The sequence below is a fragment of the Triticum dicoccoides genome, chromosome 4B (assembly GCF_002162155.2).
Source record: "Triticum dicoccoides isolate Atlit2015 ecotype Zavitan chromosome 4B, WEW_v2.0, whole genome shotgun sequence".
NCBI classification, from domain to species: domain Eukaryota; kingdom Viridiplantae; phylum Streptophyta; class Magnoliopsida; order Poales; family Poaceae; genus Triticum; species Triticum dicoccoides.
The window spans coordinates 612,346,179-612,370,690 of NC_041387.1; the positions used below are offsets into that span (position 1 = coordinate 612,346,179).

Genomic DNA, 24,512 nt, shown 5'->3' on the forward strand with positions numbered 1-24,512 from the left:
GGGAGGGCGCGGGTGGGCTGGGCCGGCCAGGGGGGGGGGAGCTGGGCCGGCTGGTGGGCTGCACGGTGAGGCCAGGTATGTCCTTCTCCCTCTTATTTTTGTTCTGTTTCATTTTTTTTCATTTTCTGCAATTTGTTTTTGATTTGTTTTAATATCAAATCATTTTATAAAATCCTGGAAATAATTTATGGGTGCTTTCTGAATTATTCCAGTGACCCTTATCCATTTCCAACATTTATTTGAGCATTTAAATTATTTATAGTATTTAAATGCCCAAAGTCAAATACAAAATGATTTAATTCAAAAATCCAAAAATGACCTAAGGGTATATTCATCATTTTTGGCAGAGGTTTCCACCTTAACCAGAAATCATGAACTTTTCTTAGGGGCCTTTTGGGTTTATTGAAAAGATTTTAACTTACCCTAGTTGAGTTGATTTAATGCTAGGGTTTGAACATCCCCATTTCAATTTTAGGCAAAATTTAAACATGATGCAACACATGACTAGCTAGCTCAGAGCATTACCAGAAGCTAGGGATGTGACAGCACACATCCCATTTTATTAGGAATCCAATAACTCCCGAACGTTCAGGATTTGAGCAGTTCGTCATGAAAGTTTTGACATGGCAACTTTAGTTCGTAGGGGATGGCAACTTTAGTTGATAGGGGATGGCAACTTTATCCTTTTTCGTTTTTATCAGAAAATTGCCATGTTTTCCTAATCTCACGCAAACTAAAGTTACCATCTAACAGCGTTCGGGTTGCCATGCTTAACTCCCGAATGTTCGGGAGTTATCATTACCATTTTATTAACACCATTACTTTTACTTCTCTCAACATGCGTGAGAAATACTACTTAATAATTATTTTATAACTACATAATGATCAAATACAACAAATCATGTGTACTTTTATCTTTAGTCCCATCTTTAAATTCAAGACAAGCAAATCTACTAAATTAATATATTGCAACCAATTCCCGCATGTTCGCACTGCAACACGCGGGGGTATCATCTAGTTTCGATGAAGGCAGAGTCATATCAATCTTTGTTTTGTGCAATGCAACTAAAACATACCAAAAGTTTCCCGGTCATCGGAAGTGAATGTAACCATTTAACATGAATATATAGAATTATGTAGCAAACATAATAAAGCAGATGTAATGAGAAGCCCATATATATAAGAATTCAATCATGAAAGTTTCCTCCCTCGATCAGTTGGTAGTGGGATCAAGGACGTGCCCTGCGAACAGGGTAGCACCGGACACCTCCTCGATGACGAAGAATCCAAAGGGATGGTCAGCCACGAAGTCCACATGCGGCGCGTCACTAGTTTCCCAAGAACATAACGTCATAGTCTCAACGGTGGCAGCCGCGGCCTCGGTGCCTTCCTCGTTCACCTCGATGACGGCCCTGTGGATTATTTTCTCCAGCGCCAGCTTCCCTGCGCCGTCTTCCGCCATGTCGGACAAGTCGGCCTTCCCCGGCTCGAATGCCTCGTTGAGGCCCATGTCCTGGAGAATGCCCTCCATTGTCATGCCGAAGTTGACCTTGAATTTAGGCAGCCGGAAATCGCTGACCATGACGTCGCCACACGGCAGGTGCTTGCGCACAAAGTCGGGGTTGCTGGCGATCTTGTCGGTGAGCTCCCACAGCCCGTCGCGTGCGTCGGGGAGGAAGACACACATCGAGTAGATCGGCGGCGGCTGCGGCTGGCCCTGCGAGGAGTGACCTTGCACGTAGCGGAGCTGGAGCACCTTGAAGCCGTCGTGGCAGGCGATGTCGTGCCAGCCCAAGCCGCGCACGAAGGGCGCGTCCACGGCGGTGCCGTCGAGGCAGTGGAACTTGTCGTCCTTGGTGAGCTCCTTGTCGAACGGCTTCTCCCACATGCCCTTGAAGTAGATGGCGTTAGCGAGCACCAGGACGGTGAGGCTGGACAGCGCGTCGGGGCTGAGGATGGAGGGGATGAGGTCGTTCGTCGCAGCCGCCACCCATGCGTTGATCTGCTCCCTTGCCTCCTCCGGCTGCACGTACCACGATCGACGTACATAATGACAATCGTATACTAGTGCATGCCATGCCACAGATCGATCACGGTGACGGCCGATGTACACTAACCTTTTGGCGGAAGTTGACGGCGCGGGCGACGGCCTTGTACGACTCGGCGGCGGTGGCGCGGTAGGCGGGGCGGAGGGGCATCGTCACGTCGTGCCACACGCTGCAGGCCAAGCTGACGCGCGGGCCGCCCGTCCGGGACCCGTCGGCGAGGGCATGCTCTCCCAGCGCGCGGACGTGGCCGGCGAGGAAGTCCCGGGAAGGCGCGCCAAGGACGCGGAGCAGCTCGTCGAGGGTGCCCTCGCGGGCGCCGGCGGCCACCAGGGCCAGCGCCGCGTAGACGGACAGCGGCGACGTGACCAGGTTGCCGCTCCTGCCGGCGTCGTCGTCGGCGAGGCGCTTGTTCAGGACGAGGGCGAACGCCTGCAGGCCGTCGCTGGCGGCGGGGGCGAACGCCTGCAGGCCGTCGCTGGCGGCGAGGGCGTGATCGGGCTCGCCTTCCGCCTCCGTGCAGAGCCATAGGCAGCGGAGGACGAGCTCCTTGACAGATTGCATCTTGTCTTGCGTTGACGCGCACTAGCTGCGGCCTGGCGATTTCTTTGCTTATGGCCCGAAAAAAACTACAATGTGGGTTGCCCGTCTCCTCTGTTCGTGTGCGGTTGCCGAGAAATTGGTCCACGCATAGACAACAGCAGCATTTCAAGAAGAAAAATTTGCAGCTGAGAGAAGTTGCAGAAGGTGAAGGAGTGCTGGCGCACGACGGGTATGGAAGACCGACTAAGGTTTTTTTACCCGTGGCGGGAGCTACCGGCACAGCTCCAGCCAATCACCTCGCACCACCGCACACTGTAGTTTATACCAATGGCGGTGCCAGGATCAAAACCTTGTGATGTCAAGCTTTACTATGAACTTTTTTGGATCATATAAAAGTTACAAAAAATATTATACTTTGATACGGACAAACAAAGCTTTACTAGGAGGAGGCTGCTGGAGCTCGCACGAGAGTTGGTCGCGGCGCGATGGATCCTCCGGGAGGTGACGGCGCGGGACAAGCGGGCGACAGGGCGACGAGGCCATGGCGGCGGGGCGGCGCTCGGCCAGGAGTGGCTGCCTTGCAGCAGCCAAGCCTGCTTCGTCCTCGGACGCCTCCGTCGCAGTGCCTGCTCCAGGTCACGGTCGTGGAAGATGGAGGTGGAGGCGCGGGCTGGATGTGCCCGATCTGGATCGCAGGAGCTCGGCACGGGCGTCTGCCGAAGTTGGCTTGACGGCTGTTTTGTGCGGCTCCTGGCGGTCCTTGATGCCGGGAGGGAGACCTGCAAGCTCGCAGCCGCTGGGAGGTTTGGTTTGTCGGGTTGTTTTGCTTCTGCCTGTGTGGCCTCGGTGGACCACGACAACTCGGCTACACCGACGAAGTGCTGCTGCGGCGGTGGAGTGGTCAACCTGGACGGTGTGGCCCCAATCCGGAGGGTAGGGATGGAGGTGCACGGCAATTCAGAAGAAAATCCAGCCAGTATTTAGTCGGTGCAGGGGGTGACGGCGTCCGTGGGTGTCGTTTCCCTTCTTGGAGACCGCTGGCGACTCAACACGCCAGCTGTAGCTGCGGCTCTGACGCAGAGTTGAATGGATTCGATTGTGGCTATAGGAGTACGCCGCCTGCTAAGCAACTGCCGTCTGAAGAAGTTCCATAGCGTTCCGGGCTTCTATCACAACTGGAGACTCGCCTTCAATGGGAAGAACCGCCAGCTGTGAAGCCGCAACAATCATGTTATCCAACGGGTTGGAGTAATGACCTGGAGGTGTTGATACTCGCTGAGGTCGGGTTAAATCTATATGGGGCGGTTCTGTTGTGCGGGGCTGAGCCCCCACTCTGGCCACAGGCGCCTCAGCGGCCCGGCTCACACCAGGCGGATTACTTGGCCCTGCACCGGGCGTAGTGAAGAGATTACTCCCCTCAAACTGTGGAGGCAAACGGCGCTGGTGCCTCCTCCGTAGGACAGTGTTTGATGCATTATGGTCCAGACTTAAACGAAAGGCCTCCGCGCATATCCGTTGTATCTCAGCCTCTGATGACCCACAAGTATAGAGGATCTGTCGCAGTCCTTTTGATAAGACTGTTGTGACGCCCTCGATTCAATCGTACACTAATCATACACGCAAACGTGTACGATTAATATCAGGAACTCACGGGAAGATATCACAACACAACTCTAAAAGTAAAATAAGTCATACAAGCATCATAATACAAGCCAGGGGCCCCGAGGGCTCGAATACAAGTGCTTGATCATAGACAAGTCAGCGGAAGCAACAATATCTGAGTACAGACATAAGTTAAACAAGTTGCCATAAGATGACTAGCACAAACTGGGATGCAGATCGAAAGAGGCGCATGCCTCCTGCCTGGGATCCTCCTAACTACTTCTGGTCGTCGTCAGCGGCCTGCACGTAGTAGTAGGCACCTCCAGTGTAGTAGAAGTCGTTGTCGACGGTGGCGTCTGGCTCCTGGGCTCCAGCATCTGGTTGCGACAACCAGGTAGAAAGGAAAGGGGGAAAAGGGGGAGAAAAGCAACCATGAGTACTCATCCAAAGTACTCGCAAGCAAGGATCTACACTACATATGCATGGGTATATGTGTAAAGAGGCAATATCGGTGGACTGAACTGCAGAAAGCCAGAATAAGAGGGGGATAGCTAGTCCTATCGAAGACTACGCTTCTGGCAGCCTCTGTCTTGCAGAGTAGATTGAAGTCCTCCAAGTAGCATCGCATAGCATAATCCTACCCGGCGATCCTCCCCTCGTCGCCCTGTGGAAAAGTGATCACCAGGTTGTCTGTGAAACTTGTCTGGGTGTATTTTATTAAGTATCCAGTTCTAGTTGTCATAAGGTCAAGGTACAACTCCGGGTCGTCCTTTTACTGAGGGACACGGCTATTCGAATAGATAAACTTCCCTGCAGGGATGCACCACATAACCCAACACGCTCGATCCCATTTGACCGGACACACTTTCCTGGGTCATGCCCGGCCTCGGAAGATCAACACGTCGCAGCCCCACCTAGGCACAACAGAGAGGTCAGCACGCCGGTCTAAATCCTATGCGCGCAGGGGTCTGGGCCCATCGCCCATTGCACACCTGCATGTTGTGTACGCGGCCGAAAGCAGAACTAGCCCCCTTAATACAAGAGCAGGCTTACGTTCCAATCCGGCGCGCGCCGCTCAGCCGCTGACGTCACGAAGGCTTCGGCTGATACCACGACGTCGAGTGCTCATATCTTTCCCGCGTAGTTGGTTAGTGCGTATAGGCCAGTGGCTAGACTCAGATCAAATACCAAGATCTCGTTAAGCGTGTTATTATGAAGCAACCGTGAACGCCGACCAGGGCCAGGCCCACCTCTCTCCTAGGTGGTCTGAACCTGCCCTGTCGCTCCGCCTCAAAGTAACAGTCGGGGACCGTCAGGAACCCAGGCCCACCTCTACCGGGATGGAGCCACCTGTCCTTCCAGCCCCCACATCGGAATCACTTGCGGGTACTCACCGAGCCAACCCGACTTTGGTCACCATCTGTATAGTATGTATATATGTATAGTATATACCCGTGATCACCTCCCAAGTGATCAGGACCCGATAGTATAGCAAGGCAGACTGACAAGAATGTAGGGCCAATGATTGATAAACTAGCATCCTATACTAAGCATTTAGGATTGGAGTAAGGTATCAACGACTGTAGCAACAATGACCGGCTATGCATTAGAATAGGATTAAGGAAAAGTAGTAGCATGCTACACTACTCTAATGCAAGCAGTATAGAGGAGAATAGGCGATATCTGCTGATCAAGGGGGGGCTTGCCTGGTTGCTCTGGCAAGAAGGAGGGGTCGTCAACATCGTAGTCGAACTGGGCAGCAGCAGCGTCGGTCTCGTAGTCTACCGGAAAGAAGAGGGGGGGAGAAACAATGAATACAGAGCAAACAAAGCATCAAAAAATATAACAAGGCAATACATTGTGCCAGGGGTGATCTGACGCAGGGATAGGTGATACTGGCGAAGGGGGGAAACATCAAGGAAAGTATTCCCGGTGTTTCGCGTTTTCGGACAGATGAACCGGAGGGGGAAAGTTGTGTGTTTGCTATGCTAGGGATGTGTGGCTGACAAACGGGTTGCGTGTTCGTATTCGTCTCGTCGTTCTGAGCAACTTTCATGTACAAAGTTTTTTCATCAGACTTACAGTTTATTTTCTATGATTTTCTAAAGTTTAACAAATATTCCGAAATTTCTCAATTTACTTTAATTCGAAATAAAAATAGGCAAATTGCTACGGGTACACAGGAGTGTACCCAGCAACGTCTACATGTGCATGACATGTGGAGCCAGGGGCTGGGTTGACCCGGTCAATATTTTGACTGGTCAAACAATGAACAGTGACTATGGCCCCGCCTGTCATACACACGAAACCTTTAATTTTATTTAACATTTATTTAAAAAGGAGGGCCTGCGTGTCAGTTGCACAACTAGCTAATTAAGTAATTAAAATACCTAATCTAATCCTACCCTAACACTAAACAAATCCTATCACTAATCCAAAGCGTTGGCTGGCTCAAGCACGCACAGGAGCGCGCATCGCATGTCCGTGAGCATTGGATGCTCGTGTACTCGCATTCCTGGACAGCCATGGACGAAGCACATCCCGACGAGCATGCACAGAAGGCCGTGGGCCGACGAGCAGCGGTGAGTTCGGCCGGTCGCGGCAGCAGCGACGAGTTCGACCGCTCGCGGCAGCAGTAACAAGCAGCGGCAGCAGAACAGCAAAACAGCAACGACAACGCAACAACATCAGTAGGCGATGGCGGGCTCCAGCAGTAGCGACGGCTGAGCAGTAGCAAAAGTAGCAGCGGTCAGCTTGAGCAGTAGCAGCGCATGAGTCCCAGCAGCAAGGCAGCAGCGCGAAGCAACAGCGGGTAGCAGAGGCGGCGGGCGAGCGCGGGCAAGGAAGGCTACGGGCGCCGCGGCACACGGGCGCGAGGCCAGGGGCGCGCAGCCACGCGCAGGCGGTCGCATCCAGAGGGCGCAACCGATGCACACAGGGGCGCAGGGGAGTACAACGGGAGTGGTGGTGAGCACAAGCTCCCACAGAGATCCGGGCGCGAGGTGGTGGAGGCATACGACAATGGATTCGATGGGGGAAGAGGGGGAATCGGACAAGGGCCTCACATTGCGCCTGTAGGGGTGCACAGTAGGCTCGGGGGAGGCTTGGGGACGGCAGATTCCGGCGATGGCGACGGCGGTGCAGAGGAGGAAGACGATGTCGGGGACGGCGTTCCGGGGCGCCCGGCACCGCGCGACTTGACGAGGAGGCGTAGCCGGCGGAGGTGGAGCGAGCGGACACGTCGGAGAGGCGAGGCGGCAGCCGTAGCTATGCGGACGGCAGCGCCATAGCCATGGCAGCGCTCAGGCGTGGGCGGATCTGGAGCGCAAGGGCGAGAGGGAGAAGGAGAGGGCGAGGGGAGCAGGCACCGAGTGGGAGAGGGGATCGAGGGGGCGCGGCTGTCGCCCTTATCCCCTCAGGACGGCGCCGGTGAGGTGGTGTGACGGAGACACGCGGGAGGAGCCCCGGTCGGATGAACAGGGGAGGAAGAGAGCGACCGGGGGAGGTGGGGCATCTAGGTTGGGTCGGCTGGTCCGGATGGGCTAAGGCCCAGGGAGGGGGCAGGGGGTTTTCTTTCCTTTATTTCGTTTTGTTTTCTGTCTTTGATCTTTTCCCCTTTTTTTGTTTAGTTTTCCCACACTGTTTTGCATTAAGTAGAGCCACCAAATGATTTTTGCTAAATGTGCCACTTGACACATATAAATACTTTGCAATATTTTTGAGTTGGTACAAAAAGCCTCAAAGCATTTGAGAGTGTCCTATTTTGGGAAATTGGAAAGGAAAAATAAGTGATGCTGGACCACTATTCTGGTTGCTAGGGTCAATGTGGAATTTCAAATAATGTTGGTATTGTTTTTATAATTGCTTTGGGATTATGTGCAACACTATAAACATTTTTATTTTACCACTTGAAGAAATACTAATTTGACTTTATTTTAATTTGATTTTGAATTGAATTTTGAATCAGTTTCGAATCAACAATAACCGAGGTGATGTGGCATCATTAGTAGATGGTTACTGTAGCTTAATTCTCTGGGTGTCACAACTGTCGAACCCAACGAGGAGTAGAAGGAAATGACAAGCGGTTTTCAGTAAGGTATTCTCTGCAAGCACTGAAATTGTAGGTAACAGATAGTTTTGTGATAAGGTAATTTGTACCGGGTAACAAACAATGAAAATAAATAAAATGCAGCAAGGTGGCCCAATCCTTTTTGTAGCAAAGGACAAGCCTGGACAATTTCTTATAATGAGAAAAGCGCTTCCGAGGACACATGGGAATTATCGTCAAGCTAGTTTTCATCACGCTCATATGATTCACGTTCGTTACTTTGATAATTTGATATGTGGGTGGACCGGTGCTTGGGTACTGACATTTCTTATACAAGCATCCCACTTATGATTAACCCCTATTGCAAGCATCCGCAACTATAAAAGAAGTATTAAGGTAAACCTAACCATAGCACACTAGTAGAAAAAGGGTCAAATGTGAAGCACATTAGTGCCGGTTTGAATTTGAGCCGGCACTAATGTGTCCATTAGTGCCGGTTCCAACGGCTAGGCGGGCGGACATCATTAGTACTGGTTCATGGGCAACAATTAGTACCGGTTCATGCTACGAACCGGTACTAATGATGCTGTGTCAGGCTGTGGGCCCCACGAACACCTTTAGTACCGGTTCATGGCATGAAGCGGTACTAAAGTTTCTTATTAAGCTGATTTTTAGTCCCACCTCGCTAGGAGAGAGGCAGTAGGAGCGGTGTCGGTGTCAAAACCGGCGGATCTCGGGTAGGGGGTCCCGAACTGTGTGTCTAGGCGGATGGTAACAGGAGACAAGGGACACGATGTTTTACCCAGGTTCGGGCCCTCTTGATGGAGGTAAAACCCTACGTCCTGCTTGATTGATATTGATGATGTGGGTATTACAAGAGTAGATCTACCACGAGATCAGGGAGGCTAAACCCTAGAAGCTAGCCTATGGTATGATTGTTGTTCGTCCTATGGACTAAAACCATCCGGTTTATATAGACACTAGAGAGGGCTAGGGTTACACAGAGTCGGTTACAATGGTAGGAGATCTATATATCCGTATCGCCAAGCTTGCCTTCCACGCCAAGGAAAGTCCCATCCGGACACGGGACGAAGTCTTCAATCTTGTATCTTCATAGTCTTGGAGTCCGGCCGATGATGATAGTTCGGCTATCCGGACACCCCCTAGTCCAGGACTTCCTCAGTAGCCCCTGAACCAGGCTTCAATGACGACGAGTCCGGCGCGCATGTTGTCTTCGGCATTGCAAGGCGGGTTCCTCCTCCGAATAATTTGTAGAAGATTGTGAACACCAGGATAGTGTCCGGCTCTGCAAAATAAATTCCACATACCATCATAGAGAGAATAATATTTACACAAGTTCAATCTGCTGACGTATTTTGTGGCGTGACGCCACACCACAACCAAGCCTTTACTCGAATCGTTTTTATTATACCACCTCCGCGCGTTTAGCGAAGCGGTTTCCTTGGCACGTCTTGTCGAAGTAGAGATCGTGTTCCCCTTATTCCGGGATTCTCATCAATACAGACGTGGGTAACCCAACCGCGCCCGTTGCCACGCCCCCTCCATCGAAGGCGGGTTCCAAACGGTCACGAGGACGGCTCTTGGTATTCTCCCTCTTCATAATGAGACCAAGGCCCGTTCTTTTTCTTCAATCCTCAATCGAACCCGCCCCTCGCCCCGAGTTCCAACACCCAGGGCTCCGGATTCGGGTACTTTCGACCTTCGACAATGTCCGGCTCCGACCTACGAGGCCGGTGGATGCCCTCCTTCGTCACGGAAGAGGACGTGCTAAAGCTGAGAGACGCCAGGTACTTAACCTACGAGATTTCGCATAGGTTGCCTGCCCAAGGGCAAGTTATTCCTACTCCCGAGCCCGGCGAGAGTGTCGTGTTCGTGTCTCACCTCCGTCGGGGTTTAGGCTTCCCGATGGATCCCTTCGTGAGGGGGCTCATGTTTTACTATGGGCTGGAATTCCATGACTTGGCTCCGGAGTCCATCCTCCACATCTCATCATTCATTGTCGTCTGCGAAGTCTTCCTCCGCACTACCCCTCACTTCGGCTTGTGGCTCAAAACCTTCAACGTGGAGCCGAAGATGATTGAGGGGCGTCAGGCAGAGTGCGGCGGGGCGTTTATAAGCAAGAGGGCCGATGCTCCATGGCCCGAGGGCTCTTTTCAGGAGGAGTTCGGCTTGTGGCAACAGGAGTGGTTCTATATCACCGCTCCCAGGGGCAGCAGGCAGAGGCCGCCGCCCGCCTTTCGCCCGGGCCCTCCACAACGGCTGACGTCATGGGTTAACAAAGGGCTTGAGTGGGGGCCGTCCAAAGACGTACCCCTGTTGCAGGGCCGAATTCGAGACCTCCAAGAAAGGGAGATCAATCTGGTTGTAGTGACACAGGTTATGCTGATTCGGCGCCTTCTGCCCTGCAAACGTCGCCCCCTCCGCCTGTGGGAATTTAATCCGGAGGGACCACGGGCTCTCCAACACTTCATGGGTTTGACACCCGTGGAGATGTACAAACTGTTCTTCGGATCACAAGAGATGCGTCCGGACTTGACCGAGGACGCTGGCCTAAGCTGCAATCGCCCGGATACTCAAGTAAGTAGCCCTGTGTCCGGACACATTGTCCATTTATTTATCATGGGTTTGCCTTTTAACCAGCTATCCCTTGGACAGGAGTGGATAGCGCAAGCAAAACTGATACGGTGTCCGGCCCCCCTCCCTGAGACCACGCCGGATCCCGTGTTAATCGAAATGTTGGAGGTTGCACCTTCGAAAGAGGGCGAAGGGGGGCACAGGGAAACTACCACCTCTGCCAAGGAGGCTTTCAGTAAGGGGGGAATCGAGAATCCCTCCCTCCAGGGGGAGAAGAGGACCGCTTCGGAAGACCTGGAGGCCAAGGCCTCAAAGCGGGGAAAGAAATCTGCACCGGAAGGTCCTGTGCCGGGAAGAGCCCCGGCCGCACAGTCTCCCCAAAGGAATCAGCCCTCCAGCGAGCCGTAAGTAAAAAGGGGGAGTTTTGTAATAGGGGACATCCCTACTTTATTTCTAAGGGTAACCGAAGTTTTCACCTTGTAGTTTGGATCTCAGCCCTTCTCAGCAGAGCTCATCTTCGGGGGACCTTCATTCGGAGATGATGGAGAGCGAAACGCCTCCATCTGCCGCCCCATCGGCGGGGCGGACGACCCTGAGGTGTCGTCACGGAGGGTCTCCCCGAGTCCGGCGGGGCCGGGGAGTTCGGCACCCATGGGAGTACGGCCGGTGGAGCTGCAGGATTTGCTCGAGAGGGCGTCTATCTCAGAAGATCACCGCACATTAATGAGTATGGTGATTGAAAGGATCTCATCCGCCGAGAGCGTGTTGCATGAGGTCGTCGGAAGTTTGCTGACGGGGTTTGAGGTACGCAAAAATGACATACCTTTTGACAGTTTTGCACATGGAGTGCGCCCTGTATAGATAGTAGCCCCTGAGACTTGGTATGCTGTCAAAAGCGACAGCGTGCCGAGGATCATAATCTCAGTTATAGAATGTCGCCTTTCCTATGCAGGTGGCGGAACATTCGGTGGCCAGCCGGACTGATGGAGTTGCCGAGCTGAAGCGGCAACTCGATGTTGCGGATGCGGACATCGCGCTGGTCAATAAACGACTTGACGAGTCACAAGGTAGGTGGTTTCTCCGCGGTCACCTAGTAAGGGAGCTGATGCCCGTTCCTTACAATTTGTATGCTTGATGCAGATGGTGTCGCTGCTGTGGAAGACCTTCGAGCAGAGCTTGCTCGAGCCAAGGAGCAAGCCAGGAAAAGTGATGCGGCTGCCTCGAAGGCAGCGGAAGAGCTAAAAGCCGAAAAGGCTGCTCACTGCCGAAGCAGGGAGGAGATGGCCGGAATGGCCGTGAAATTAAAAGATGCTACTGACCGCTATGAGGTTCTTGAAAGAGAACGCCGAGCGGAGCAAGAGGACCTGAAGAAGGCCGCCGCCGAAGCCAAGGATGCCTGTTGTGCGATGCGGGCTATGAAGGAGGAACTGCGTCAGGCCGGAGACATTGCGGCTGGAAAGCCCTTTCTGCTGCGTAGGAAGTTCACGGATCCGAAGTATGCTCAGTTGGGCCAATTGTGGGGTGCGGAGGATCCTTATCTGGATTTGGCGGCGAGTGCGGCGGACGCAGTCGTGCACTTCCGAAGCCAGAAGGATCACGAAATGGAAGAGCCTTTCTGGTCTCAATTCCATAGTCCGGAGCGTCCACTTCCGTTTACTGATCGGTTGGCTGACTGGGCTGAGCTAAATAGATTGTCCGGACTTGCCATGACGGACGTGGTGGCTCATCTGTGGCCAGAAAGGCCCAAGCCGGAGAGTTATTTTGGCTTGTTGCAGCAATTCCTTGGGCGGTGCCTCATATCGAGGCGATGAAGCGGTCGGCATGCATAGAGGGTGCATGGATGGCTCTCGCCCGTGTTAAGACATACTGGGCGGAGATGGATGCCACCGATGTTGCATCCCGGGGTTCGGACAAAAGCCGATTACCCGCCGAGCACTATTTTGAGGAAGTCCTGCAGGGCGCTCGTTTAATAGAGTCGCAGTGCTCGAAAGATGTTATGTTCAAATGACATGTATGATTTGTGAGATCATGTTTATAATGTAACAGCTTTTTATACTTGTGCGTTCAAGTATTGAACTATCTCCTGTGCGGCCGTATATGTATGTATAACCTGAAAGATGGCAGTCTTTGGCTTCAGCCCCCACGCACATGGTGCGGGGGTGTTTGAAAAAAAGCGCTTTTTCACACTTAATCCAACATCTTGGTCCTTTGAAGGAGGTGATAGCATAGCAAACTAGGCAACCGGACTATAATGCTTTATCACTTTCACTTAGCCATAGGAGCTCGATGGTGGGGCTACTATATAGCCCCTAGAGGCACCGCGCTCTCTGAACTCGGGGTGCGTATGTGCCTGACCGAGAAGCGGTCCTTCATCAAAGCGGAGGAATTCTAAACATTCCAGTAGTCGATCGAGTGGTTGACCAGTCTCTCGCTATATCATGACAGTCAGTTTTCGGCTTTCTCTACTGAGGTGCTCGCCCGGCCGAACCGGGGCACAATCGCAGTAGTTCTCCTGGTGCCGCGTTAGCCGATGGAGCGGAACGTAAGGCAGCAAAACACAGGATCCGGGCAAACCCAACATTTGACCAAAGACATGATTCGGAGCTGATGCATATAAGGCCTAACTCGAGACGCCGAACACTCCCTTAGGTATTCGGTCTTTATGATACCGGGAAGAACAATGCCCTAAGCCCCTAGTGTCCAGGTACGGGCGAGAACTTCTGACGCGGCCGATGCCAAAACGCCAGCCTCCTCCTCGGTTATGGTAGGAAACCGGGGGATGTGTATCAACAAGAGACACTAAGAAAGGTTTACGCAGGGTCTTAATCTGAAAAGAATCCTTGCAACGGGTCCCTGCTGCACGTCTGCGCCTGTGTCTCCGTTGTGCTGTATCCTGGACGGGTGTAGCACGTGCTTCATCTGTAAAAGAGAAGAACTTAGTTTGGAAAAAATATCATGCAAAAGATGTATTTAAAATAAAGTATGATTTGGAAGATGAATAAAGTTGAGCTTTATTGGCTCTCATTGTTTATACGTGCAGCCCCTTGTAAAGAGGTATGCGGCTGGGAAGCCCCTTGTTTATTTATGCCAGACTCGCCTAGCCGTGTCCGAGGTCTGAATGACCTGTTTTTAGGGGCTTTGACCAGCAAGGTCGGATTAGTGTGTGGCTGTCAAGGCAGTCTCACGTTTTCCGTGGTCGAGGAACACTCGGAGTTACCCTTTAATGAGATTATGCCGCGTGGACCGGGCATTTTAAGTGTAAGAGACGCGTAATGCGGTATTGCGTTAAAGCGGGCGAAAGCTTCGCGTCCCAGTAGTGCTTGATGGCTACTTTTGAATGGGGCGATATGGAAAATGAGCTTTTCGCGATGGAGGTTGTCGGATGAACCGAACACGACCTCTAGTAGTACAGAGCCTGTACAATTGGCGTAAAGGCCTGGCGTCACTCCTTTGAAGGAAGTGCTGCTACGGCGAATTTTGGTAGGGTCTATCCCCATTCTGCGGATGGTGTCCTGGTATAGCAGGTTTATATCGCTGCCGCCATCCATTAGGACTTGTGTGAATTGTAGTCCGTCGATTATGGGATCCAATACCAAAGCAGTCCCTCCTGCGTTTCGAACACTTCTGGAGTAATCCTGATGGTCGAAAGTAATTGGTTTAAACATCCAACTTCGGGACTCTGCTGGGGTAGACCGTGCGGCGCGTGTTTTAGCAGGTGTCGCACTATTTTTCCTTGTTATCACATGAATTGAGTTCACTGTTTTGACTTCTAGTGGGAAAGTCTTCTGTTTTCCGGCGTGCTGCTTGTGGGGTTCGTCGTCGTCTTCGCTTGGTGTGTCGAGCCCCTTTGTAAGTGCATCTAGTGCCACCCCTAGTTGGTTTTGGAGTATTGACGACAAAGTTGGTTGAGGGACTAATGCGTTTGTGAGAATTGCAGGACAACGCAGGTAGTGTCCCTCATTGATTCGGTTTACCTACCGGAGATGACCCCTAAAAATGTATGAAGACATTGACGACAATGGTGGTATGAGAAGATATTCATATTGAAGACTATGACATGAGAAGACATTGCGTGAAGACTATGAAGCACGAAGACTGTGTGGTTTCGTTGTTTCCTTTTCTTCTTTGTTGAGTCATAGGAACCACCGTACTGTTAAGTGGGGTCCAAGTGAACTAAGTCAGAGTGACCGAAGTGATGCTCAACCTAAATCCTATGTCTTCGAGCAAAGACAATGAGAGCAAATCTTATCCAGAGTTGGATGAGTCAGCTTTGCTTGTAGCCCAAGTAAAGTTGCCGTGTGTGTTTGAAATCTGACCGTTGGAACACGTGTCAGTTCCTTAGTGACCCAGGGTCATTTCGGACAAATCAGGTCGGGTTGCCTAGTGGCTATAAATAGCCTACCCCCTACACCATAAATTGGTGGCTGCTTAGAGTTAATATACGGCTTTTGTCGTTTGAGAGCAACCCACCTCGAAGCATTTGAGAGAGAGAAATCCTTGCGAGGACAAAGCCCAAACACCCAGAGCCAAAGAGTGTTAGGCATCACTGAAGTCTTTCTGTCTGTGTGACCTGAAGACTTATTACACTTGAGGACTGTGTATCCTCCAGCCGGTTAGGCGTCGCGTTCTGAGCATCCAAGAGTCATTGTGGATTGCCGGGTGAACGAAGTCTGTGAAGGTTTGGAAGTCTACCTTGAAGACTTACCAGAGTGATTGGGCGAGGACTAGGTGACCTTAGCTCAAGGGGAATAAGGTGAAGACATGGTCTTCTGAGTTGAATCTCAGCCTTCCTAACCAGACGTACAGTTGTCACAACAACTGGAACTGGTCCAACAAATCCTGTGTCTTCAACAAGCAACTGGTTCTATCTCTTCCCTCCTTTACTTTGAGTTTGTATTCGTGAAGTCATTGCTTATCGTCTTATCTGATTGACTTCATTACTTGACTACTATTGTTGATTGGCTTCATACTATCTTCCATCCTGATCCTACTACCTAGCTGCTATTAATCTTCGAACGTTAATGCTATTGCATACTTGATTATGGCTTGCTTGTTGTAGTTTATCTTCCGTTGCATATCAATTAGGTTGTTTCTATTGTTTGTCTTCGAAACTTCCATGTTTTGAAGACTTTCATAAAAATCGCCTATTCACCCCCCCCCTCTAGTCTATAACTAGGACTTTCAATTGGTATTAGAGCAAGGTACTCCCTTGTTCTGTGTGATTTGGTTTAACCACCTGGAGTTTAGCTATGTCGACTGTAGGATTGAGGAATGTATCTTGCCCCACCTTTGACGGTCATGAGTATCCCCGATGGAAAGCCATGATGAAGAAGCGACTCACGGCTATGGACAGCAAACTGTGGACCGTCACCGAGATTGGTCTCACCGATCTATGCAAGAAGGCGGAGGCTGATGACATTCATAAGTACACTCTACTGAACCTCACTGCGAAGGATGTCATCTGCTCCTGCCTGTCCCGAAATCAGTTCAGGAACGTCACGCACCTCAATCACGCGAAGCTAATCTGGGACCGACTTGCTGAGATCTATGATAGTCATCTTAATCGTCATGATCCTTGGCTTGATGACTACAAGGAGTCTCTTAAAGAGATGACCTTTCCACCTGAACCGTCTTCATCTTCACCATTCCTCATGGCAGGGGGTGCTAAGGTAATTGAATGCTATCTTTCTGAAACTAGTGATGATGAATCAGGTGATGAATTTGGCCCCAGCTATGTCAAACTTGCTTCCCTTGCCACTAAACAACAAAGAGCTTTGGAAAAGATTCAAAACATGCTTAGTAAGAGCGATGATATGTTGGGCGAAGAAATGGATCAGTCAAAAGCTTTGGCTGATAGTCTTCAGAGACTTCACTCCAAGTTTGACGCCCTTCAAGATCAACATAATGCTCTCTTATCTAATCATGAGAAACTTTCTTCTGAATGTCTTCAAAGAGAGCAAGATCTTGAAAAGGTAAGAGTGGATTATGAAGTTCTTATGAAGAAGCACGATTCATTACTCGCTCAACAGATCAGTCCCGCTCAGGAAGGATTTGAACCACCTTGCGTGAAATGCATTGAGCGTGATAATGCTGCCTCTGTTGCTGAATCTTCCACTGCTGCTACTGGTGCTCTGTCTTCAACTACTGATGTGGTAACTAACCCTCTTATGAGGATACCACTACTATTTCTGATGAAAATGCTAGGTTGAAGACATTGCTTGAAACAGGGATGTATAAAAGTCTGAAAGGGCATCAGACACTTTGTGATGTCCTCAAAAAGCAGATTCTGAACCGAAACCCTAGGAAAGAGGGTGGTGGGTTCGAGAGGAAAATGAATGCTGATGGTTCCTACTGGAAGCCTGAGCAGTATCCCAAAACCACATGGGTTGCTGCAAAGGAACCTTCAGTGGATCCATCTACTTTATCTGGATTTACCTGTGCTAATCCTATTATCATTGATGAATCCTTTGATGCAAACTATAAACTGTTCAAAAATCAGAATGGTGAAGTGTTTGCCAGGTATATTGGTACTAACTGCAGGAATGGACCTCCTATGAAGAAGATCTGGGTTCCCAAAAGCTGCCTTGAGAATCTTCCAGTGAATGTCATCATGACACCACCAGGGAAGAAGACAAACCCCAGACCAAAGGCATCATATGGTCCAACGGCTACTTACGAACACAGGACTCACTTGAGTCACCCTAACGCCAATGTTTTGCAGGGAAATCATACTCAGACTCATGAATATGAGCGTGTGTCTTCAAATCGCTATGTTCATAGAACTAAGAACTTTTCTGCTTATTCACATGAGTATCATTCATCTCCTGCAAGGCTATTTGCTAGGGCTTCAAAGCCGAAATTCTCAGATGCTGCACTTAGACTCATTGCTTTTAAGCCACCCCTGAAAATGTGGGTGGTGAAGAAGAATTAACTCTCTCTTGCATAATGTGGTCTCCAGCCAGCAATCAATGGCGTCCGATATAATTGCTGGGGACCTAAAACACAAAGGGACGCATGATAAAATAACTTAATATGTATTCCACATATGAATCGCTTACCTGTCATACTGTGTGCTAACTTTCATCTATGTTGTGATAATCCAAGTGTGCATCAAATGCTTATGCTTCACAACATACGTTGTGAAGCCTATCCCTCTAACTGCACTGTAGGGTACACCAAAAGCTTCAGAATGGATTATTGACAGCGGATGCACTAATCATATGACTGGCGATCAAAGTCTTCTCATGGACTCTACCTTACGTCCATCCGACAAGAGTCAAATCACATTTGTTGACACTGGTAAAGGCAAAGTATTGGGTCTAGGTAGAGTTGCAATCTCAAAGGATCAACACATGGATAAAGTGATGCTTGTTGAATCCCTTGGATTCAACTTAATGTCTGTCTCAATGCTTTGTGACTTAAATATGATTGTGATATTTGGAAAATATCGTTGCCTTGTACTAATGGAATCTGACAAATCTCTAGTCTTTGAAGGGTATAGGAAAGGTGATCTATACATGGTAGATTTCTCAGTAGGTCCAAAACTCACCGTATGTCTTCTTGCTAAAGCTTCAGAATGCTGGCTCTGGCATCGAAGGCTGGGGCATGCAGGCATGAGGAACTTGCACACTCTCGTCAAGAAGAAGCATGTCATAGGCATCAAAGGTGTCAAGTTCAAGAAAGATCATCTGTGTGGTGCCTGCGAAGCTGGAAAGATGACAAGGGCCAAGCATCCCTCGAGGACCATCATGACAACATCTCAACCCTTCGAGCTGGTACACATGGACTTATTTGGACCTACCCACTACTCCACCCTCACAACAACGGCGTGTCTCTATGGCTTCGTCATTGTTGATGACTACTCAAGATACACATGGGTGCACATAATTCTCTACAAGACTGAAGTACAAGATGTCTTCAAACGATTCGCCAATCGAGCAATGAACAACTATGGCGTCAAGATCAAGAATATCAGAAGTGATAATGGCACTGAATTCAAGAACACCGGCCTTGATCTTTATCTGGATACAATGGGAATCACTCATGAATTTTCTGCTCCATACACACCACAGCAAAATGGCATTGTTGAGTGCAAAAACAGAACCCTTATTGAGATGGCTCGAACAAAGCTTGACGACTACAAGACACCAAGAAAGTACTGGCCTGAAGCCATTGATACAGCTTGTCACATCATCAACCGTGTCTACATCCATAAGCTTCTGGGCAAAACATCCTATGAGCTCCTCACTGGCAAGAAGCCAAATGTCAGCTACTTCAGAGTCTTTGGTGCTAGATGTTGGATCAAGGATCCCCATCACAAGTCAAAATTTGAACCCAAAGCTCACGAAGGCTTCATGCTTGGCTATGGAAAGGATTCACACTCTTACAGAGTCTTCAACCTCTTCCACTACAAAATCATTGAAACAGTGGATGTGCGATTTGATGAAACCAATGGTTCACAACGAGAGCTCCTGCCAAGCACACCTGATGAAGCTCCTTCTAGTGAATCTATCAAGCTAATGGGAACTGGTGAAATCATGCCCTCTGAAGCACAGCCTAAAGAGGAACTTATCATCTCTGCACCAAACCAACCTGAAGACAATGCTCAGTCCGAGGACAATCCTCCCAATGATGACAATTATCAACATGAGCAAGGACTTCGTCCAGTTCATCCTCGTGTTGCAAATGAAGTACAAATCGAGAAGATAATTGATAGCATCAATGCGCCTGGTCCGCTTACTCGATCAAGAGCAACACAACTAGCAAATTTCTATGGGCATTTTTCATTTGTATCAATATCTGAACCCAAGAAAGTTGCTGAAGCTTTTATGGAACCTGAATGGATTCAAGCCATGCAAGAAGAACTTCAACAGTTCAAGCTGAATAATGTTTGGGAACTTGTCAAGCGACCTGACCCTCGCAAGCATAACATTATAGGAACAAAATGGATATATCGAAACAAGCAAGATGAGCATGGTCAAGTCGTCAGAAACAAAGCACGTCTTGTGGCTCAAGGATATACTCAAGTTGAAGGAATTGACTTTGATGAAACATTTGCTCCTGTTGCTAGGCTTGAAGCCATTCGCATATTGCTAGCCTATACAAATCATCACAATATCTTGCTATATCAAATGGATGTAAAGAGTGCATTTCTCAATGGCAAGATTGAAGAAGAAGTATATGTTGCACAACCACCTGGCTTTGAAGATCCAAAACATCCTGATATGGTGTACAAACTTAACAAAGCACTGTATGGCCTCAAACAAGCTCCTCGTGCTTGGTATGATACAATCAAAGACTTCCTGAAAAGTAAAGGCTTCAAACCGGGATCCCTCGATCCCACACTCTTCACGAAGACATATGGTGGTGAACTGTTTGTGTGCCAAATATATGTTGATGACATAATCTTTGGCTGCACCAACGAGAAGTACAGTGATGAGTTTGGGTTTATGATGCAAGAGCAATATCAGATGTCCATGATGGGTGAGCTGAAGTTCTTCCTTGGTCTTCAAATCCGTCAACAAAGAAATGGCATCTTCATATCTCAAGAAAAATATCTCAAAGATTGCCTGAAGAAGTTCGGCATGCAAGATTGCAAAGGTTACACGACGCCAATGCCAGCCAAACATCATCTTGGTCCCGACGACAATGGTAAAGAGTTTGATCAAAAGGTATACCGCTCCATGATTGGTTCCTTACTTTACCTATGTGCATCTAGGCCAGATATTATGCTTAGTGTTTGCATGTGTGCTCGATTCCAAGCGGCACCAAAGGAATCGCATCACTTAGCAGTGAAGCGAATTCTTAGATATTTGGCTTACACGCCAACACTTGGATTATGGTATCCAAAGGGCTCAAGGTTTGATCTGGTTGGATTCTCGGATGCTGATTATGCTGGTGACAAGGTGGATCGCAAGTCAACATCAGGCACATGTCATTTTCTTGGTCGATCACTTGTCTGTTGGTCTTCAAAGAAGCAGAACTGTGTATCACTCTCAACTGCTAAATCTGAATACATTGCTGCTGGATCCTGTTGTGCTCAGCTTCTGTGGATGAAGCAAACTCTCAAGGACTATGGCATCGATCTGAAGCAAGTCCCTCTCTTCTGCGACAACGAAAGTGCCATCAAGATTGCCAACAATCTAGTCCAGCACTCGAAGACAAAGCACATTGAAATACGTCATCACTTTCTCAGAGATCATGTTATGAAGAAAGATATAGATATCATGCACGTCAACACTGAAGAGCAACTGGCAGATATCTTCACAAAGCCCTTGGATGAGAAAAGGTTTTGCAAGTTACGGTGTGAGCTAAATATCTTGGAATCCTCTAATGTCCTGTGATCAGGCACACATCCTAACACTTATGCATGTTGATGACTTAGATGTGCAACACACACAGTAATGTATATCTTCAATCAATGAAGATTTACACTCTGAGTGTGAATACATTAACATGGAATTTGACTTCGGAGCGCCACGATAATTGTGCGTCGTGTCTGGGTCTAATACTTCCTATACAGTGGGTAACGCCACCACCAAATTTCTCTATTTGAAGTGTTTCACTCATGACGTTATTTTGCAAAGATTTCGCATTTGGTTTGTCTTCAGTTTCAATTTATCTTCGTGATTTTTCTGTGCTATAGTGATTTGATTGCATATATATATATACTAGCGTACTGTCCTCTACAGCATTCACTTATAGCTATGTCTACAAGTTGAATCTTTTGAACTAAGTGAATGTGATCGGACCCTAATCTCTCTATGCTTCCTATCTCAAACTCTATCTGTCCAAATCATATGCATTCTATTGAAACTGTCGAATGTCTTCTCTGCATCCTTGTCAGCAGAAGACACAAAGACAAAACATCAAGTCCTATTTAAATGAATTATCTAAATTGTCGATATCCGGAGAAGCCGGAACGAACATCCGACATACTTGGCGGGCGTGGGAACGTGGGACAATTCTAAATGTGTTGCATGCTTGCCACGTACCCCACGGATGTGAACAGACAGGGGCACCTGCGTAATTGCGTTGTGCTGCACACCTACTTATAAATATGTGCTCCCTGCGGTAAAGAAATCCTTCTTCCACCTCTCCACCTCCGTCAAAACCCTAGCGCCACCGCTAGCTCTCGACGACTCCGGCGACGAAGCGCTTAGCTGCCGCAACTTCTCCGACGCCGTCCTCACGCCGGCCGCGGACATCGTCCTCTCCGCCGTCACCGTAGGTGTCCTCCGTCGCCAAGTTAGGGCACGGTGGACTGAACTGCTCGGTCTCCTATTCTTCCCATCTAGCAGTTCTTCGTGCGGTAATTATAACTCTATTTTTACCACCTTTTTGATCTTCAAGATTCATCCTGTTTACCGAAAGTAGTTTCTACCTATTCAATGTTAAATCGATTCTGTCTGCATCTCTTAATGCCTAGTATATTCACTTAGATTTCATATCAAGTTTGGTTCCTCACTTGTACTTATTCACGAATTGGTACAAATCTGGAACCAACTCACCTGTGTAAGTGAATGTCTTCGCATCATGAGGTCAATATCTTCAAACTAATTTATCTTCAAAATCTTCTGAGAATGCATATGACCTCGTCCCCTTCCCTCGCATCTCTAATGCTGTCACAGGTACATGTCCGTGGGAGAATCCCTAGGTTCTCATAGTCTGCATTCGTTTGCAGAATACTTACAACATCATATCAATTCTCCTAAAGCCAGTTCCTGTTTGACCAGCAAGCGTAAATCTCTAAAGTCTTTGAGCATATTGAAACCATTCAGTTTGAAGTTCATGGTTGCAGAGAAATCAGTCAGGAAGGGTGCCAGACAGCATCGTGGGGGAACTTCTAGGGATCTGCCTGATGATCTTGCAGATATATACAAAACAGATCCTGAAGAAGATTACAATCAACGCTAGACTCGAATCCAATGGATTCGACGCTATTGGGCTGAACAGTGGTACAAGTATAGGTTCATCACCCAGGAGTATGCAGAGAAGTATGCTATCAAGAGTCCTTGGGGCGATATTCTCTATCGAGGCCTTCCCCCCAAGAACAGAGCTGAAGCCATTGAGCAAAAATTCTATCCATGCATGGTCCGTGGACCACAGCCTGAAGAAGCCGACCCATCATCATTGCTCTGGTGTCGCGACGACAATCTCTTCAAGCGCAACTTCCAGTTTGCTATGTCTTCAGCAAAGGAAAACAAGAAGTCATGGGGATTAGACTTCAATCTTGGTCCCTCTGCTCCCCGTGAGGATGGGACACGTGAAGCTGAAGAGAATAGAATTGGCCCCTTTGCAAACCTTGATGGTCTCATCTCCTACGTCTTGGTTCATGGTGCCAGAGTGGATCATCCCAACAATGATGTTGATTCTGATGAAGCCCCTGCTCCTACTCCAAGGCCGAAGAAGCCAAAGAAGGTTAAGGTTTCATCATCAGCCGCACCTCCAAAAGCTTCTCGTGTGAAGCCATTGGCCACTGCACCTCCTGAAGCCAATGTGCAGTCTGAAGATCAATCTCGTATCTCCAAGAAGACGGAGAAGAAAAGGCAACTTGTCAGGAATACTGATCAAGCTCTGACTCCTGCTGCTATTCTGCGTGAAGAACCCATTGATCTATCAAGTGATGAAGATCTTGCGGATGATGCTCTTGAGCAGCTGATAAAGAGCAAGGAAGAAGCAGAAATCTTCAGCAATTTGCCTCTCTTTGATGTGGCCATCATCCACAATTTCATTGATGAGTGGTTCGACACCCCAAACGTCAGCTTTGAAGATTTATAGCTTCCAATTGGCCTCAGCGTCTCTTTCAGTGGCGCCATTGCTTCTGAGCTGGCTCTCGCTCAGCGAATCGTTGAGCTCAAGCACAAGATTGATTATGAAAAGGCTCAATTCAAGAAGCATATGGCCAAGCTGAGTGTTCAAGACGTCAGGAACTTTAAGGTCATGCTGCATGAGCTTAAAGAAGCTTTTCTGAAGAAGCGCCAAGAAGCTCAAGGCTCTCGTGAGCGCATGAAGAGTTTGGCTGATAAGTGTGTGCTTGCCTACAATGAGGCTGAGAAGCGCAAGTCACTTGGCCGTCCTGGCATTGACCCCAGGATGGCAGCAAAGAAAAAGAAGAAGCTTCCTGCTGATCAGCCTGCGCCTTCAAGCCAAGAAGCTCCACGCATTATCTTCCCAAGTAGCATGACTGGCTCGAAGCCAAAGGTCACCACAACCGCTTCAGAACAGAAGAAGACGAGGGCTGCAGAGGCAGAAGCCAGAAAGAGGAAGAATACCGAAGCCTCTGATGCTGCTCCCTCCAAGAAGAAGCGCAAGACCAAGAAGAATCGGGCTGCTTCCACAGAGCCCCTCTTTGTTGAACCCATCTCAGTGATTCATCCTGCATCTGCATCTCAAGAACTTCACATGACTGTTCATGAGCCTGCTTCCACAGAGGCTCCTGAAGCTGAAGATATTCCAGCAGCTGAACCCACCGCTGCTAAAGACATTGGTCATCATGACAATGTTGAAGATGATGAAGTTCTTCCTCAGATCGAATACAATGTGGTATCATCGCCTGTTCGTACGAACAGCGACCTCATCAGCATTGGTCGTCCTCTGACGCCAATTGCACAGGATGATTCATGGGCTGATCACCCGCAAGAACAAGACTCCCCCAACACTCCCCAACAACAACAAGT

The 24,512-nt window shown here is 49.0% G+C and overlaps 1 protein-coding gene across 1 annotated transcript; it reads right to left on the minus strand.

The window, feature by feature from the left end:
• Positions 1-1,106: 1,106 nt before the first annotated feature.
• Positions 1,107-3,027, minus strand: LOC119294017 (serpin-Z2A-like). Its single transcript, XM_037572307.1, has 2 exons — positions 2,118-3,027; positions 1,107-2,023 (listed from the first exon to the last, which is right to left on the minus strand). The coding sequence occupies exons 1-2, from the start codon at positions 2,607-2,609 to the stop codon at positions 1,214-1,216; spliced, it is 1,302 nt and encodes a 433-aa protein (XP_037428204.1). The 5' UTR covers positions 2,610-3,027; the 3' UTR covers positions 1,107-1,213.
• Between the last annotated feature and the right edge of the window lie 21,485 nt (positions 3,028-24,512).